An 18,102-nucleotide genomic window follows, 5' to 3' on the forward strand; every position below is an offset into this window, starting at 1 on the left:
TAGTCAGCATCCCACTGTACAGATCTGGAGGATTGTCCTAAAACACCGGAGGAGGGGAAAGAAGGGCAGGGAAGGGGAAAAAATGGGCAGAACAGGGGTGAGACAGCTAGTGAAAACCCATAAGGTGGGGAACCAAGGCCCCCCCCCAAAAAAAAGAAACCTCTTTCCCATCAATGCAACAAAAACATATTGCAAATTAGCTGAAATTCTAGATGCCTCATGGTATACATAGTAAGTAATATTTAATAATGATCCTTCCACACAAATAACATTAAAAGGAGACTGATTGCAACTCAATACCTGGGAAAGTATCCGTAGCGTGCCCATGAAATACAGGCTCGGAACAGTTACTTCCGTTATTTCATGGGCAGACTATGGATACTTTCCTAGATATTGAGTTGTCTCCCTTATAATGCTATCTGGAATTTAAACTAACTTTCAATATGTTGGTGTTGCACTGAGGGTAAAGAGGTTTTTTTTTTGTTGTTTTTTGGGGCCATGGTGCCCCACCTCATAGGTTTTCACTGGGTGCCTAGCCCCTGTTCTGTCCTTTTTTCCCCCCTTAGGGCAATCCTCCAGATCTGTACAGTGGAATGTTGGATATTGTTTATTTAATTTAGATCAATGTATTAATTCATATTTTTGTTATTGTTTTACAATTTTGATGTACAGATTGGCTCCTGAAGAAGTGGACTTTGTCCAAGAAACACGTCTGGCAAGCTTCTTATATATTATTTCTTAAATTTGATGCATTCTATGAGTGAAATATATGTTTTATCATGCTGAACTGTTGCAACAATTTTAGAGAAATTGATGTTGTACTGTGATTTGTTTTTATATATGGATAAAATAAATATATGACTAAGGCTTATTGCCGAAAAATGCAAGCCATTTTTATATGCACATTTTACTCATTCAATAAAGTTTATTAATCGGGAACACAAGTGCCATCTATACCAAAAAGTTTTTGGAAAATAACATTTTTTTTCTTTTTTTTACACAAAGTTTTCCCTTAAATTATATATTGCTCACACATGCCATGTGTACATGTGGAATTACAGTCCAAAATATATTCTGCTAATTCTCCCAAGTATGGGGATACCACATGTGTGAGACCTTTTGGGAGCCTAGCTACATACAGGAGCACGAAATCCAATGACCCCTTTGAAAGCCTAAAGGTGCATAATTTCCGCATTTCACTTCCTCAGTACCTAACACAGTTGCAGAAACTCTGAAATGCCAGGATAGTATGCCCCCCCTCAAAAGACCCCTTTTTGGAAAGTAGACACTCCAAGGTATTTGCTAATATAGCGCCCTTCTGGATAGCCTTCTGGGAGCTAGTTCTTTTTTTTTTTCTTTTAGATAGGCTGAGTAGCAGCTTGGGCATGAGTCAGTGGAGTCAGTTTGCGTCAGGGCTGAGGGCTCTGCAGATCAATCCCTGATACCTCCCCCTGATCTAGAGACTTGGAGAAGTCTCTAGAACTTAGTGGATGGGGCAAGGAGGGCTGATATGCACACTTAAGTGATCCTGACCAAGTAGGAGGCTTGACATGGGGTCAGGACACCGCTTAGATATGACTGAGCCTGCTCAGCAGCAGGAGAGTTTGGGTGGAAGATGGAGTGAGTGGCTGGAATGCAGCCTGGGAGGAGGCCCAGTGGGAAGGGGACCTACGTTCAGGCTGATGCTGGAAAAGAGGATCTCTCAACCTCAGCAGTCCCCTGAGAAAGGACAACCTGGGAAGCAGGGAAGGAGCCAGCCCAGCAGAATGCCTGAAGGCAGCCACCAATCCAACAAGCTCACAGGAGAGGAAGAGTGCGTACTCTTTTACCCCCTGGGCCAGATAAGGGGAAAAGGTATTCGGGTGGGAGACCTGACTAGCCCCCATCTGAGACTGTTTGATCTGAAGTGACAGATTCTGAGTCCCCTTACCCAGGGATTCACCCAGTACAGCTGGATGAGGAGAGTATTCATCTGGGGTCTGGGGTGGTACATCAGGAGAGTCTGGAGAGCTCTCCAGGAAGTTGCAATTCCCTAGGGCATCCCATACACCCCTCAACCCCTTTCAAGTTCAATACCCCCAATAAAATTTAAAAAACAAGCTCAAGGACTGTTTACTGCCTTCGAAATGCAAGTCTGTGGAAAATGTGTGCTGCCTGGCTGTTCAGGACTATAGGGGGACCCACATCTTCAGCAACTCCTAAGGGGGTAGTGCTAAATCTGCATTGCTTACTACAAAACTGAGGACTCAGAGTGGGGTAGGGTTATAGGGGAGGCATTCCGGTGGGGAGATGCGTCCTTAAAAGCTTGTCAGTCTCCAAACACCTGAAGGTCCAAAGCTATAACCTATGGTAAATGAATAAGTTGCCTTTACCCAAATCCATTATAGTTTCCCTAATAATTAGTTAATCAAGGCTATTGTCTATCCTAAAAGAATATCAGTGTTTAAACTCTCTGCTACACATAGACATGGATTGTAAATAATGTACCCATCTGGGACAATCTTTTCTTCCACACAACCTCATAAAATTGCACTTATATCTGTCCAGCCAACAGTCCAGGTTCCGATCCTCACTTGGGAATCAATAGGCTAGTAGCTGTGAACAACCAGAGATAGTTTCTCTAACAATTTGATTTACCAGACAGGGTTGGGTTTTTTTATGCTTGTTCAGTAATGTGTCTAGGTAACACTTGTAGATATTTGAGCTGTGAGAATGTCTTATAGTGCTACTCCAAGCTGGATAATAAGACAAAAAGAAAGGGAGCAGGTGTCCCAAAGCAATTCCAGTATAGCTGATAGGAGGAGAAGATGGAGGCCGCTCAACCAATTCCAGGAGTCAGACACATGAATGACTTCTCAGGCTAGAAAGTAGATGCTGACCCTGGATAATGCCTGGGCAAAGATGGTGCACAACTTCTGAAGAAAAAAAAACAGATGAAGCCATTACTCAGGGGAATATTGTAAACACTGTGGACGGAAATAAATATCTGTAAGTATAGCTGATAGGAATGGAAGATGGATGCCACTCAACTGACCCCAGGAGTGAAACACACGAATGGCTTTGCCTAAGCCACTGCTCCAGCCTTGCTCTCTGACATATTTCACCGTACCCATCTGGGCTTGATCACAGAGACAGGCCCCGGTGGGTGGGGTGAATAAGCTTGTTAAAGTGAAACTGTCACTTCGCCCTATCTGGGGTCCAAAGCATCTCCCTTCATCAGGCCTAGGATCCAAATATATATATAAGGAAGAGAAATAGAGGTTCTGGACTTGGAGCTTAGCTTTCCTTCAAAAGTAAGTTGACAGTACTTTTTGTTGAATGGATCTCCGATGATATGGAGACACAAAGTGAAAGGATGGACCCACAGAAGTGGGACCCACCCTACTGTAGAAGATTAGGTGAACGGAAGGAATAAAGTGCCAAATGTTGAATGGGAAATCAATATATCCTTTATTCTTGATAGCAAAGTCATTACAAGTAGAAAAGGAATATCCAATGCATTTTGAGGGCCAAAGCAATTAACCTGAATGGGTCATGTTTGGGGAGCAATACTACCTGCCAAATGCAAGAGGGGTAATTTTTGCATGCTAATATGCAAAAGCATTGTGGCCACAGCAAGTGCTACTTTTGCAGCTTAAGGAAGGGGCATTGAGGAAGGGGGGTGGTAGAAAAGTGTTTCAAACCCATGCTTTACTTCCCCCAAACTGCAAGTGTAAGCTAAGCCATACCTAGCTAAAACAAAGCAACATTTCACAGCAGTCCTGACTCAGCAGACCCTCACATTGACCTGCAATCTGCAGTCTGGTGCCACAGTACAGTATAACATACGTATCAGAGTCTCTGCATGCTTGTAATTTCAGTGACCATACCCCTAAACTTTATTAGCTCTTATCCTTAAGGAAGCTCAGAAAATGCCTTTTTTTTAAAAAAAATTTACAATATCCTTTTCACAGGTAGACTGTGCTTGTCTCTGCAGCCAGGACCCTCACATGTTCTCCAAAAATGACATCTTGTGCACTGGTCTTCCAATTGGGTCAGCATTCCTATTCTGAAGAATCACCCCTGTCATGGTTCCAAATACACGTTATGATTCTTACTCATAATCTTCACCAGGGTTTTTTAACCCGGGGTGCCACAAAGAGTCCTCAGGGGTGCAACCACAAAATGACACAAAGCCCTGTACACTCTGATCATGAAAGGATTACTGTGTTAAGTTTCCTGTAGAAAGAGAAGTGAGAGCACATCCCATTCCTCCTCCCAGCTCTCTCCTCCTCTATGCTGTTATCTGTATGTTTGCTGGCAAAACTACAAGCAGTTCAAGCCGCCTGCCCATGTCCTGCCAACGGATGACATCATCAGTTGATGAGAACAGGTCGGGCGGCCCGCACTCTGTTCATTTTTGCAGACAACAGTATAGAAAACAGGGTAGGGAGAAGAAACAAAGAGATTGTTCCCTCTGTACAGAGCCCTGTGTTGCTTGTCAACACAGTGCTCTGAGCTATGAATGGACACCCAATGATTCATGGCTGGGACCTGCTGACACAATCCCACTGTGTCTAATCAGAGGGGGCTCATGCACACGCTCAGAATTCAGAAGGGGGGGAAAGTCCTAAAGTGATTAAAAAAGATTAAAGCAGCCACCACATCTAAGGACTCGTAAACTGCAATATGTAACATTTTTGATCTGGGCTAAAAATGTCTATTTAGCCCTGTTCACACACCAGGACTTTTTTAAAGCAATCCACTGAGCTGGCCAGAACCAACTCTAGAGGGAGTCTATTCCACATTTTTACAGCTCTCACTGTGAAGAAACCTTTCTGTGTTTGGAGATTACATTTCTTTTCCTCCAAACGTAAAGAGTGCCCCCTTGTCCTCTGTGATGACCTCAGGGTGAATAACTACACCGAGTTCACTATGTGAACCACTGATGTATTATACATGGTGATCCTATCCCCCCTTATGTATTTATACATGGTGATCATATCCCCCCTTATGTATTTATACATGGTGATCATATCCCCCTTATGTATTATACATGGTGATCCTATCCCCCTTATGTATTATACATGGAGATCATATCCCCCCTTATGTATTTATACATGGTGATCATATCCCCCCTTATGTATTATACATGGAGATCATATCCCCCTTATGTATTATATATGGTGATCATATCCCCCCTTATGTATTATACATGGTGATCATATCCCCCCTTATGTATTATACATGGTGATCATATTCCCCTTATGTATTATACATGGAGATCATATCCCCCTTATGTATTATATATGGTGATCATATCCCCCCTTATGTATTATACATGGAGATCATATCCCCCCTTATGTATTATACATAGTGATCATATCCCCCTTATGTATTATACATGGAGATCATATCCCCCTTATGTATTATACATGGTGATCATATCACCCCTTATGTATTATACATGGTGATCATATCCCCCCCTATGTATTATACATGGTGATCATATCCCCCCTTATGTATTATACATGGTGATCATATCCCCCCCTTATGTATTATACATGGTGATTATATTCCTCCCTTTTGTATTATACATGGAGATCATATCCCCCCTTATGTATTATACATGGAGATCATATCCCCCCTTATGTATTATACATGGAGATCATATCACCCCTTATGTATTATACATGGTGATCATATCCCCCCCTTATGTATTATACATGGTGATTATATTCCTCCCTTTTGTATTATACATGGAGATCATATCCCCCCTTATGTATTATACATGGAGATCATATCCCCCTTATGTATTATACATGGAGATCATATCACCCCTTATGTATTATACATAGTGATCATATCCCCCTTATGTATTTATACATGCAGATCATATCCCCCCTTATGTATTTAAACATGGTGATTATATTCCTCCCTTTTGTATTATACATGGAGATCATATCCCCCCTTATGTATTATATATGGTGATCATATCCCCCCTTATGTAATATACATGGTGATCATATCCCCTCTTATGTATTATACATGGTGATCATATCCCCCCTTATGTATTATACATGGAGAGCACATCACCCCTTATGTATTATACATAGTGATCATATCCCCCCTTATGTATTTATACATGGAGATCATATCCTCCCTTATGTATATATACATGGTGATTATATTCCTCCCTTTTGTATTATATATGGTGATCATATCCCCCCTTATGTATTATACATGGTGATCATATTCCCCCTTATGTATTATACGTGGTGATCATATCCCCCCTTATGTATTATACATGGAGATCATATCCCCCCTTATGTATTATACATGGAGATCATATCCCCCCTTATATATTATACATGATGATCATATCCCCCCCCTTTATGTATTATACATGATGATCATATCCCCCCCCTTTATGTATTATACATGGAGACCATATCCCCCTTATGTATTATACATGGAGATCATATCCCCCCTTATGTATTATACATGGAGATCATATCCCCCTTATGTATTATACATGGAGATCATATCCCCCCTTATGTATTATACATGGAGATCATATCCCCCCTTATGTATTATACATAGAGATCATATCCCCCCTTATGTATTATACATGGTGATCATATCCCCCTTATGTATTATACATGGAGGTCATATCCCCCCTTATGTAATATACATGGAGATCATATCCCTCTTATGTATTATACATGGAGATCATATCCCCCCTTATGTATTATACATGGAGATCATATCCCCCCTTTTGTATTATACATGGAGATCATATCTCCCTTATGTATTATACATGGAGATCATATCCCCCTTATGTATTATATATGGTGATCATATCCCCCCTTATGTATTATACATGGAGATCATATCCCCCCCTTATGTATTATACATGGAGATCATATCCCCCCTTATGTATTTATACATGGTGATCATATCCCCCTTATATATTATACATGGAGATCATATCCCCCCTTAATCTCCTCTTCTCAAGAGAGAATAAATTCAGTTCCTCTAATCTTTCCTCATAGCTGAGCTCCTCCATGCCTCGTATCAGTTTGGTTGCCCTTCTTTGTGCTTTCTCCAGTTCCCCAATGTTCTTTTTGTGAATCAGTGCCCACAACTGAACTGCATATTCCAGATGAGGTGTTGCTAATGATTTGTAACGGGGGAAATGATATCTCTCTCTCTGGAGTCTATATCACTTTTAATACAAGAGAGGATTATGCTAGCTTTAGAAACCGCAGCTGGTGTGAACGGGGGCTCAGGGAGACTTACCTTTTATGTCTCTAGTAACCCATAGGGAGTGAATTAATCATGATGTAGCTCTAATATTCCATTACACTGCACAGACTGTGGATGTATACTTGCTAGATTTACACAACTGCATTGTGTTAATATGTTTTGAGCTAAGGCATTCACATGCATTATAAATGAACTGCCAATGTACTGCAATCCCAGGGGACACTAGTTTGGGGGAAATGTGTTGGGTGAAGTCTCTGTGTGACGTCATCGTGCACCAATGCGCAGTGCACAGGCTGACACCACAGTTGGACGCTTGTCTTTGTATGCTACTTTATTCCATTTAACTGAATGTAAGTGCAATATGATTTTTAATAAATGATCGGTTTTAATCATACTGCACTATGAGGCTTCTCCTTGTTTAAACCTTGCACATATGATCGTGGTGAGCAACATGAAAGGTTAGAGCCGATTCCTGATGAGACCATATACTCATTCTGACACTGGGTTGGAACTGACTAACTGCCACTGAAATCTCCAGTGACACCAATACAGTGTCAGTGCTTTTTATTATTATTGCATTGTGGGGTGCGGCAGGCGAACAGAACACACAAACGGCTCATGTTCGAGTCAAACTAAAGTTCGACTCGAACGTGTAGACCATCATTACTGTGTTTCTTTTTGTGTTTTTATTGTTATTCATCTCATTTCAAGATTATTACTTAAAATTATTTTGCTGTCTAAAGTAGGTGGTGCTGTAAATGATCTGGTGTGAAACGTTAATCCTTTTATTTCAAACTTCCTACAACAGAATGATTTTGAGCTGTTAACATAATTTTTAGCAGGTGTTTATCAAGTCCTGAAAATTATTTCATGGATTCCTTCAGAGTTAAAGGTTGAGAAATGCTACAGTATGTTATCAGGACCAATGTAGACTTAAAGAATAAGTTCAGCTTTTAACAAAAAATAGTAAATGCACATTTTTTTTGCAAAAATGTGTCAAAAATGTGTATTTACAATTTGTTTTGTTTTAGGAGTAAAGCATTTCACCAGCAATCAGCAGATAGCTGGTGCCATGCAGGTCTCCTGCAGACTGTCAGTGTAATCTGTCTGCTCATACCTCATATGAACAGGCAGTTTTACACTGACAGTAAGAATCAATTAACAACCACTCAACAGCGCCATGGTAGTTCATTGAGAACTATAAACCAACAGCTCCAAAGGCTGTTGGGAATTGTAGTTTCCCATACACAGAACCTAGTGAAGGACACGGTCCAGTGGGTGTAGCTAGCGAGAGGAGAAGGTCCACGCTAGCTTTCACAAAGTGGGATAGGGGGCCAATCCCACATTAACTTGTTACACCCTGAATATACTTTTGCCTCTTCCTAGAAACCCTTGGATGCACATCTAGGCTAACTTGTCCTCACGTTCTGATGTCTCTACACCTGCCGATGTAGTCCAGTCTGCCTCAGCACCAGTTATTCTGGTCCAGCCCATGCCAATTGAGATTCTTGCTTTTTCATATTCAGCACTTCCAGTAACCTGGCATCACCCTACTTCAACTACATCTGCTCAAATCTGTCTAGAAGTTCCATCCATCCTTTGGATAGACTGCTCCAAACAGCCAGGTGGAGCTCTCAACCTGTTCTTCAAGTCACTCTGCATCCAGCCTGTGTCCCAACTATCCAGCTTGACTCCAGTGATATGTCACCTACTATCCAGCCTGACGTTACTGGTTCTCTATCTGCTGTCCAGTTTGACTTCACAGACCACGGGTGTCAAACTGGTGGCCCTCCAGCTGTTTCCAAACTACAAGTCCCATGAGTCATTGCAAGGCTGACAGTTACAACCATGACTCCCAAAGGCAGAATAGGACTTGTAGTTTTGCAACAGCTGGAGGGCAGCCAGTTTGAAGCACCTGCCATAGACTCTCTGTCCACATGTGAGGTGATTGATGTGGCCAATCTCTGGGTGGGGAGCAAACCTGATTTAAGCCAGCCAAGCCTGCAGTCTCATGCTTGTGATAGCGATTGTAACACATGCTCAAGCACCGTTTGTTTGCTCTGCTGCTTTGATTTCCCTGTGTATGACAATAGATAATGACTATTCTCTGAACTCTGCCTGCCTTTTGACTACAGATTTGACCCTTGCCTGCCATATACCTGGACTGTCATTGAACCACTCTGCCTATCTGCCAACTGCAAGTACCTGTTTGCTGTGCTCAGTCTGTGCTTGCATCGGCATGGTAGCCAGGCACTATAGCATTGTATATAAGTCCTGGGAGCAAACAAGTATGGCCTGCTTGCCTTATGGGAAAGGGGGCTGCTATAGGTGTGGAACACAGAAGTAACCGTGACCTTTATGCTTTTTATAAGAGAATTGCAATATAGTTTTATGTAGTTTGTTGATACATGGGTTTTATTGAACTTATCTCTGGCACAGGTCACATTTTTTACTCATAATCATCTATAGCCTTACTTGACATGCAGCCAAAGAGGGCCCTTACCGTGCCAGGTTGGTTTGCAATACCATTCAGTTTGATGTAATGTTCCAGATTAATGATTACACTCATGTTTGTGTTTTCCTCCCAGACCTTAACTTTGATGCACAACCATGCTCAACCTCAGGGGATCTAAATACATGTTTTTTTCTTATTGCAGAGTTCCATCCTTAACCATTGAGAGTGTTCCTGATCGGTCTGTATAGTACAAGTATAGTACAATATTACAATTATGTATTGGATATTGTTTTTGTTTTTATTTATGTACGATTACAAATCTATGTTTGATGTATAGATATATCTTGCCTCCCTCTCTCCTGATGAAGCGGTTTAATACCCACAAAATGCATTTAGAAAAGGAAGCCCTTTCCTTTTGATATCCTAACTTTTGATGTGTAAAGTCTTTGTAAACTTACCTTCATGTTTTCTAAATTGCATTTGGGCTCCAAGGAGTTTGAGCTTTAGAAGGAATTAGAAGAATTGGTCGAGCTAAACAGGAAAGCATTTTTTTACCTTATAATTGTTTTTATGATGTTTATAAATTATATGTTTTTATATAAAGTTGTATAGTAGAACGTTGAGAACCAAGACAAGTGGTCCATCGAGTCTGCCCATGTTTTTTTTTTATTTTTGTTTTAATTTTTTTTCTTTTTTTAACTTTTTTTGTCTGAGTATACAATAGATCTATGTTTGTCCCAAGTATGTTTGAATCCAAGATTAGTTTTGAACTTTCCTCAAACTAGTTTGAGGTCGTGTCCCCGGGTTCTTGATCTTGACTTTTTATTAAAACTGCTGCCCTCCTGAACCTTATTCACACTTTATTGAATTGAAAAGTTTCAGTCATGTCTCCCCTTTCTCTTCTTTACTCCACACTGTACATATTAAGTTCCTGAAGTCTCTCTTGATATGTTTCATCCATCAGACCTTTCACCATTTTTGTTAGACGCCTCTGGATTCGTTCTATCTTATTGATCTTTTTGTAGGTGAGGTCTCCAGAACTGGACACAGTATTCTAAATGAGGTCTAACTAAAGATCTTTATAGGGAAATCTGGACCTCCTTCCTCCTACTGGTGATCCCTGAAATATATTGAAAACAACAAATGCAATTGTATTCATGTTTTATTCGGATGGCATGATGGGATAGTTTGGGTATTTTGTTAATGTTTGAAATAACATAGAGACATAACGAATAATCCAAAATGATTCAGATTCTAGTCAGTGTACTGTGAATATTCTAAAAGATTCTTTTTGCATTGGGGTTGAACTTGAGAGACCATTCATTTCATTTGATTGGGGAAATAATTTACTTTAATACCATAACAAATGACTATGTATTATGGACTAATTTGTTTTGTTCAGATGAGAGCAGCACGGTAGTCTTTGCCTCTTGGATAATCAGCCGATTATTTTTGCATTAACATTTTTCCTTATTATAAAAAATGTACTACATATGAAAATGGAAACATATTGCAAGAAATACAGTAAGGTATAAAAGTGAAATAAGATACTTATTGTGTTTGGGTTGGATGTAGGTGGATCCATTAGAATTTTAGAAACATAACATAACAAATAAATCTGAAATAGTTTTCTATTTGTTACTTCAGGATAGACGCGACTCATTCCATTTCTCTCTCTGGTTTTGACTAGCAGGGACATAGCTAATCTTCTGAAATAACAAAAGAATAACAGAACTTCTGAAAATACAAATTGATTGGGAACAATGAATATGCAAAACGAATTCCGAAAATGAATCATTCTAACATAACGATTATGACAAGATGAAATTATTCAGTTTTTCAGTAATGCTCATCTCTAACCCTATTACACACCTTTGTATCATCAGCAAAAAGACATACCTTACCCACCAACCCTTTAGTTATATCACTTGCATATAGATTAAATAGTACAGGACCATGTACAGAGCCTTGGGGTACACCACTAGTGACTGGTCTTTTCTCTGAATGAACCCCATTTACATCCTTAAGCCAGCTGCATATCCATGGGACCACCCGGAGCTATGTCCTAGCTTGTACAACTTTTGTATTAGTTCATTATGTGGAACTGTTTCAAATGCCTCGCTGAATTCAAGATATGCTATGTCCACAGCACAACCCTGGTCCAAAACATTGGCAATATGGTCAAAAAATGAAATCAGATTAGTCTGACATGATCTGCCCTCAGTAAAGCTATGCTGCTTTGGGTCCAGCAAGTTATGTGTTTTAGTGTGATCCTTTGATCCATTTTGTATCTTCGGCATTCATTTTGTATTAAAAAATATTTAGCATTTTTTTCTGGCTATATATTTGATATTATTATATCGGACAGATTTGAATGGGACGGTTTCAATATTGGTCCAACCCACCAAGAGAAATGCCATGAGCTGATTGGACAACATTGACTGGCGTCAATGTATCTGAATTAACGAATAGAACAAAATTCAGATCCATTTGTTATTCAAATTATCAAAAAAATGTGAAAATCAAATTAATTTCCCCATGGGCCTGAACTACTATCGCATCATGTGATGTTGTAAGAATAAACAGATACAAAAAATTAATTTTAATTTTATTTCACATTAGTTTCTGTTGTGATTTGGATATTCGTTTACATCCGAATGTCCAACTAACAAATTTTCAAATAAAAATTGATTTGTAAAGAACCAAATCACACATGTCTAATCAGAGATGCTTCTTTTCAGGAGTGATTCCATTACTCCTCACAAAGATAAAATGAAATGGAAGACTTACTTTTCTGATGCATATAGACAGTATTGGGTGAGGTTCATCTGTAATACAGAATTTGCATGTGTTTTTGTTTTTCATGTTGCAGGGTTATTGGCAGAAAATTCCAAGGCCAACATATTTCATGGATTGTAGCACATTGATCCTGGCTCTCTGTGTCACCAGTTTGATATTCTTCCTGATGAGAAACAGAAAAAAAAAGTATAAGCACTTGCCTCCAGGGCCTTCTCCTCTTCCTTTATTGGGAAATGTGTTACAGCTGAACATGAAAGATCTGCCTAAGTCAATCATAAAGGTGAGAGTCTTCGAGAGCAGTTAGGGGGGGTGCAGCAATTACATGACCACTAGGGAGGCCATATGTAGCTGATCCTCATGTGTGCTTAGTTTAGGTTCAATTCTTGAAAGTGCAACAAATTAAGTATTTTCATCACTGTGGGGTTTATTTACTAAAGCTGGTTCACTCAGAATCTCGTGCACTTTTGCATGGAAACCAATCAGCTTCCAAGTTTTATTGCTAAAGCTGAAATGAATAAGCTGACTTTAGAAACTGATTGGTTACCATGTACAGGTGAACGATATTCTGCATGAACTAGCTTTAGTAAATAAACCCCTGTGTGTCTTATGATCAAAAACTGAGCCAATCCAGGTGGAAGTAAGATCCTTAAGGGGTACCACCACTTTCATGGGAAAAATATATAGTAACTAAAAACGATCAATTTATTAAAAGTGGACAGTGCAGAATCTAGTGCAGCTCTGCATAGAAACCAATCAGCTTCCAGGTTTTATTGTCAAAGCTTAACTGAACAATCTAAAGTTAGAAGTTTATTGGCCATCATGCACAGCTGCACCAGATTATGTACTCTCCAGTTTTAGTAAATCAACCCTGTAGCATATACAATTGCAACACAAGCCCTGTTGTAATTTTAACATAATTAAAAATTACCTTTCCTTTAAAGCTGCAGAAATTTTCTGTAAAATTCAATGCAATATGTCAACTTAGAGGCCTTCTGTACAAAGCCGAGGTACAGATCTTCCCCAGAAATGTAATTTCCTGCTTGTGATTGGCTCACTAATTCTCCCAGAAATCTGCACTAAGTCAAATTTTAAGCATCCTCCACGGCAAAAAAGCTATTTTTGGTGAGATACTTCTAAGGGGTTATTTACTTTTAAATGGATGCAGACCCTGCAACTTTCTTCATTAGAACACTGCAAGTACATCAGCTAACTAGAATATACACAGACACTCCCATTCAGGAATCAGTACTCCAAGGATTTGGTTGAGCATACAGCTTTGTCTTCAGAGCAGAAACAGGTGGGGCTCTGTTACAAAGTTTGGTAAAATGCTTGCAAAGTACATACTGTAGATCACTTAGAGGGGATTGTTTGTTCTCAACAAAGGTGGAGATCAGTAAGGATCAGAGCAAGAGTGTGTGTTGGTAATCAAATACATAACAATGCAACTGACATCAGCTAATTCAGGGACCATCTGTCCTTTACATATTGGAGAGAGCAGGTGTGAAATTCAGAGTAGGTACAATAATTCCAAATATTGTTTTGTTGTTTTGTCCACAGCTTGCGAAGATCCATGGAGATGTGTTTACTGTCCACTTGGGAAGCAACGCAGTGGTGGTCCTTCATGGATATGATGCTGTGAAGGAGGCTCTAGTAGACAATGCAGATATTTTCGGTGACAGAGCATTTCTTCCAGCAGGACAACTTGTGTTTAAAGACTATGGTATGTAACACCTCTAATCACATGTAAACCCTTCCTAAGAGAGCTGTGAGTGCTACCAAAGCTGATCTCCTTCTGAAAATGCTAGCAGGCTGTTTTGCTGATATATTTCAATACTTTGACCTGAAACAAGTATTGAGCAACTCAAAGCATTGAAGCAAGAGCATTGGCATAATAGTCGGGGAACTACCATTACCTGAAAAGTCAGTGGTGGCAGCCTCCATGTTTCTCTCACAAATATTTTCTGATATCTCATGAGTGGATGCCTTCAAAACTTGTGTCTGTTTACACCTGCATACCTTCAATCTGATCTGCTAGGCAGATCAAATTGGAGGGCAGGCGGGAGTAAACGGACAGCCGAGCAGAGTGGGATTTATTTATTAAAGCTGGTTCACTGAGAATCTGGTGCTGCTGTGCATAGGAACCAATCAGCTTCTAACCTCAGCTTGTTCAGTTAAGCTTTAGCAATAAAACCTGGAAGCTGATTGGTTTCTATGGAGAAGGGCACAAGATTCTGAGTGAACCAGCTTTAGTAAATAAATCCCACAATGTCATTGTCCGCCATGCATAAATGGAGCCGACACTGACCTGTCATCTGTCCACTCTGCTCTGCACATTTGGGGATCGGTGGACAGATCCCCGGCTGAGCACAGTGGATTCCAGCCCATGTACAGGGGCCTATTACCATTCAATGCAACAGAAAGGACCAACCCTGCTGTAGCTGGAGGACAGGCAGGAAGCCTTGGATATAAAGTATATACTGAAAAAGTAAGTGCACTGCATGCAAATTGTAGACTTTTTCAACATATTTGAACAAGCAAGCATTAGATATTAATTTAAACAGTGTTTACAGGTAAAGGCGATAAACTGTATGTGAACAAATAAAAAATAGCAGTGACTTTCGACGATGATTTGATGGGCGGACAACCTATCTCTTGCCTTGCTCTTCTTTTCTCTTTTCTCCTTTTCTTTTCTCTCTTCCTTCTACCTCTTTCTTTTCCTTTCTCTTTTCTCTCTTCTCCTGGAAGTATGGCCTCTGCCAGGGGCCCGGCTAGCAGTTTTAGTTTACCCAGTTTTTTGTGATTATTTTGCCTTGGGCATTTCTTCTTTCCCTTGGCTTGGTCTAATTATATAATTATTTTGACATAGATTGAATGGTAGGGGAGGATGAGCTCTGCTTAACGAGAAGTGGGCTAGACGGTTTATATCTCTGCCCCTCGACACAAAGCTCCATCGCTCTATGGCAATTTAGCCAATTTTATGATATAATTACCATTGACAATCTTTCTTAGTACTTTATGACCCTCAACCAGTTAGTTTTCAGGTTGATTGTTGTTTTAGTTCCCACCTCCAACTGGCCCATGTGTTGGCTGAAGGCCTTTCTATTGTTTTCTATATTTTGTATTGTATGTAACATTTCAATAAATATTATTGAAACAGAAAAAATAGCAGTGACATAGTGTATACATCCTCATAAACTAAATTAATGCTAATTTGTCATGTGAAAAGTAAGTACACCTTTACCTTTATCACCGCTTCAAATCCATCAAATTAGAATCAGGTGTTCCAAATTAGGTGCCAATGATTAGAACGCCCCAAAATTAGGTGCCAATGAACGCCACACCCAAGGAGTAAGTTTGGTGGAAACTATCTTATTTAAACTTCATATACAGGTGAAACTCAAAACATTAGAATATCGTGCAAAAGTTCATTTATTTCAGTAATGCAACTTAAAAGGTGAAACTAATATATGAGATAGACTCATTACATGCAAAGCAAGATAGTTCAAGCTGTGATTTGTCATAATTGTGATGATTATGGCTTACAGCTCATGAAAACCCCAAATCCACAATCTCAGAAAATTAGAATATTACATGCAATCAATAAAGCAAGCATTGTACATAGAACAATATCGGACCTCTGAAAAGTATAAGCATGCATATGTACGCAGTACTTGGTTTGGGCCCCTTTTGCAGCAATTACTGCCTCAAAGTGGCGTGGCATGCAAACTATCAGCCTGTGGCACTGCTGAGGTGTTATGGAAGACCAGGATGCTTCAATAGCGGCCTTCAGCTCTTCTGCATTATTCGGTCTCATGTCTCTCATCTTTCTCTTGGCAATGCCACATAGATTCTCTATGGGGTTCAGGTCAGGCGAGTTTTCTGGCCAATCAAGCACAGTAATCCCACGGTCATTGAACCAGGTTTTGGTGCTTTTGCAATGTGGGCAGGTGCCAAGTCCTGCTGGAAAATCAGCATCCCCATAAAGCTCATCTACGGAAGGAAGCATGAAGTGCTCCAAAATCTCCTGGTAGACGGCTGCGTTGACCCTGGACTTAATGAAGCACAGTGGACCAACACCAGCAGATGACATGGCTCCCAAATCAACACAGACTGTGGAAACTTCACATTGGACTTCAAGCATCTTGCAGTGTGTGCCTCCCCATTATTCCTCCATACTCTGGGTCTTTGGTTTCCAAATGAGATGCAAAAGTTGCTCTCATCAGAAAAGAGGACTTTGGACCACTGAGCAACAGACCAGGTCTGTTTTTCTTTAGCCCAGGTAAGACGCTTCTGACGTTGTTTGTTGTTCAGGAGTGGCTTGACAAGAGGAATACGACATTTGAAGCCCATGTCCAGGATCCATCTGTGTGTGGTGGCTCTTGATGCACTGACTCCAGCCTCAGTCCACTTCTTTTGAAAGTCCCCAACACTTTTGAATGGCCTTTTCCTGACAATCCTCTCCAGGCTGCGGTCTTCCCTGCTACTTGTGCACCTTTTTCTTCCACACTTTTCCCTGCCACATAACTTTCTATTAATGTGCTTTGATACAGCACTTTGGGAACATCCAACTTCTTTTTCCATTACCTTTTGAGGCTTTCCCTCCTTATGGAGGGTGTCAATGATGGTTTTCTGCACAACTGTCAGGTCAGCAATCTTTCCCATGATTGTGATTCCTACTGAACCAGACTGAGAGACCATTTAAAGGCTCAGGAACCCTTTGCAGGTGTTATGGCTTAATTAGCTAATTAGAGTGGGACACCTTGAGCCTAGAATATTGCACCTTTTCACAATATTCTAATTTTCTGAGATTGTGGATTTGGGGTTTTCAAGAGCTGTAAGCCATAATCATCACAATTATGACAAATCACGGCTTGAACTATCTTGCTTTGCATGTAATGAGTCTATCTCATATATTAGTTTCACCTTTTAAGTTGCATTACTGAAATAAATGAACTTTCGCACGATATTCTAACTTTTTGAATTTCACCTGTATCTTGGGTCTTGTGTTATCTTTGAAATTGACATGTGAATAGTCATCATGACAATATTAGAAGAGTTCTGTAAGTCCCTCAGAAGAAGGTTGTGGATGCAGATAAGTCTGTTAAGGGATTTTAAAAATTGCCACATTTTTTTTTTGTAGCACCCTCCTAGTTTAGCTCGGGGAGTTAAAATCTTGATTGTCAGTAAGGAAGGCTGAGTAGCAGCCTGGGTGTAATAGTCAAATCATGTTCAAGAGCTGAGAGGCTCTGCAGGCCAGCCCCTTTAGAATTTTCCCCTGCTCTGGTTCTTTTGAAGGAAGGCTTTAGAGGCCGTGGGTAGATCTGAGGAGTAACTGGCTGCACTCTTGAGGGGTCCTATCCAATCCTCAACAGGAGGTTGGCAAGGGCTGGGACACCCTTAAAAGTGTTGGAGCCTGCTCAGTTGGAGGAGAGGGAAGTAGAATTCGGGTGGAAGACAGCAAGGAAGATGTGAGGATGAAGGAAGGAGGCTGCAAGGAGGCCCATTAGGATCGGGCCTACATGCAGACCTGGAGCTGGAAAGGTGGAAAGCTTGAAGCTCCCCGGCCCCCTGAGAGAGGACCACCTGTATGGCAGGGAAGG

The 18,102-nt window shown here is 40.4% G+C and overlaps 1 protein-coding gene across 1 annotated transcript in view; it reads left to right on the top strand.

Annotated features, from left to right (window-relative positions):
* Positions 1-12,737: 12,737 nt before the first annotated feature.
* Positions 12,738-18,102, top strand: part of LOC149445110 (cytochrome P450 2C8-like) — a 31,151-nt gene continuing 25,786 nt past the window's right edge. The window contains exons 1-2 of the mRNA XM_089654166.1: positions 12,738-12,782; positions 14,060-14,222. Coding sequence (XP_089510292.1) covers positions 12,753-12,782; positions 14,060-14,222 — 193 coding nt within the window. The 5' untranslated portion in view covers positions 12,738-12,752. The remainder of the gene's footprint in view (positions 12,783-14,059; positions 14,223-18,102) is intronic.

This window comes from Staurois parvus, unplaced genomic scaffold (genome assembly GCF_062004578.1).
Source record: "Staurois parvus isolate SC_StPar_1 unplaced genomic scaffold, SC_StPar_1.0 ptg000746l, whole genome shotgun sequence".
Lineage (NCBI taxonomy): Eukaryota > Metazoa > Chordata > Amphibia > Anura > Ranidae > Staurois > Staurois parvus.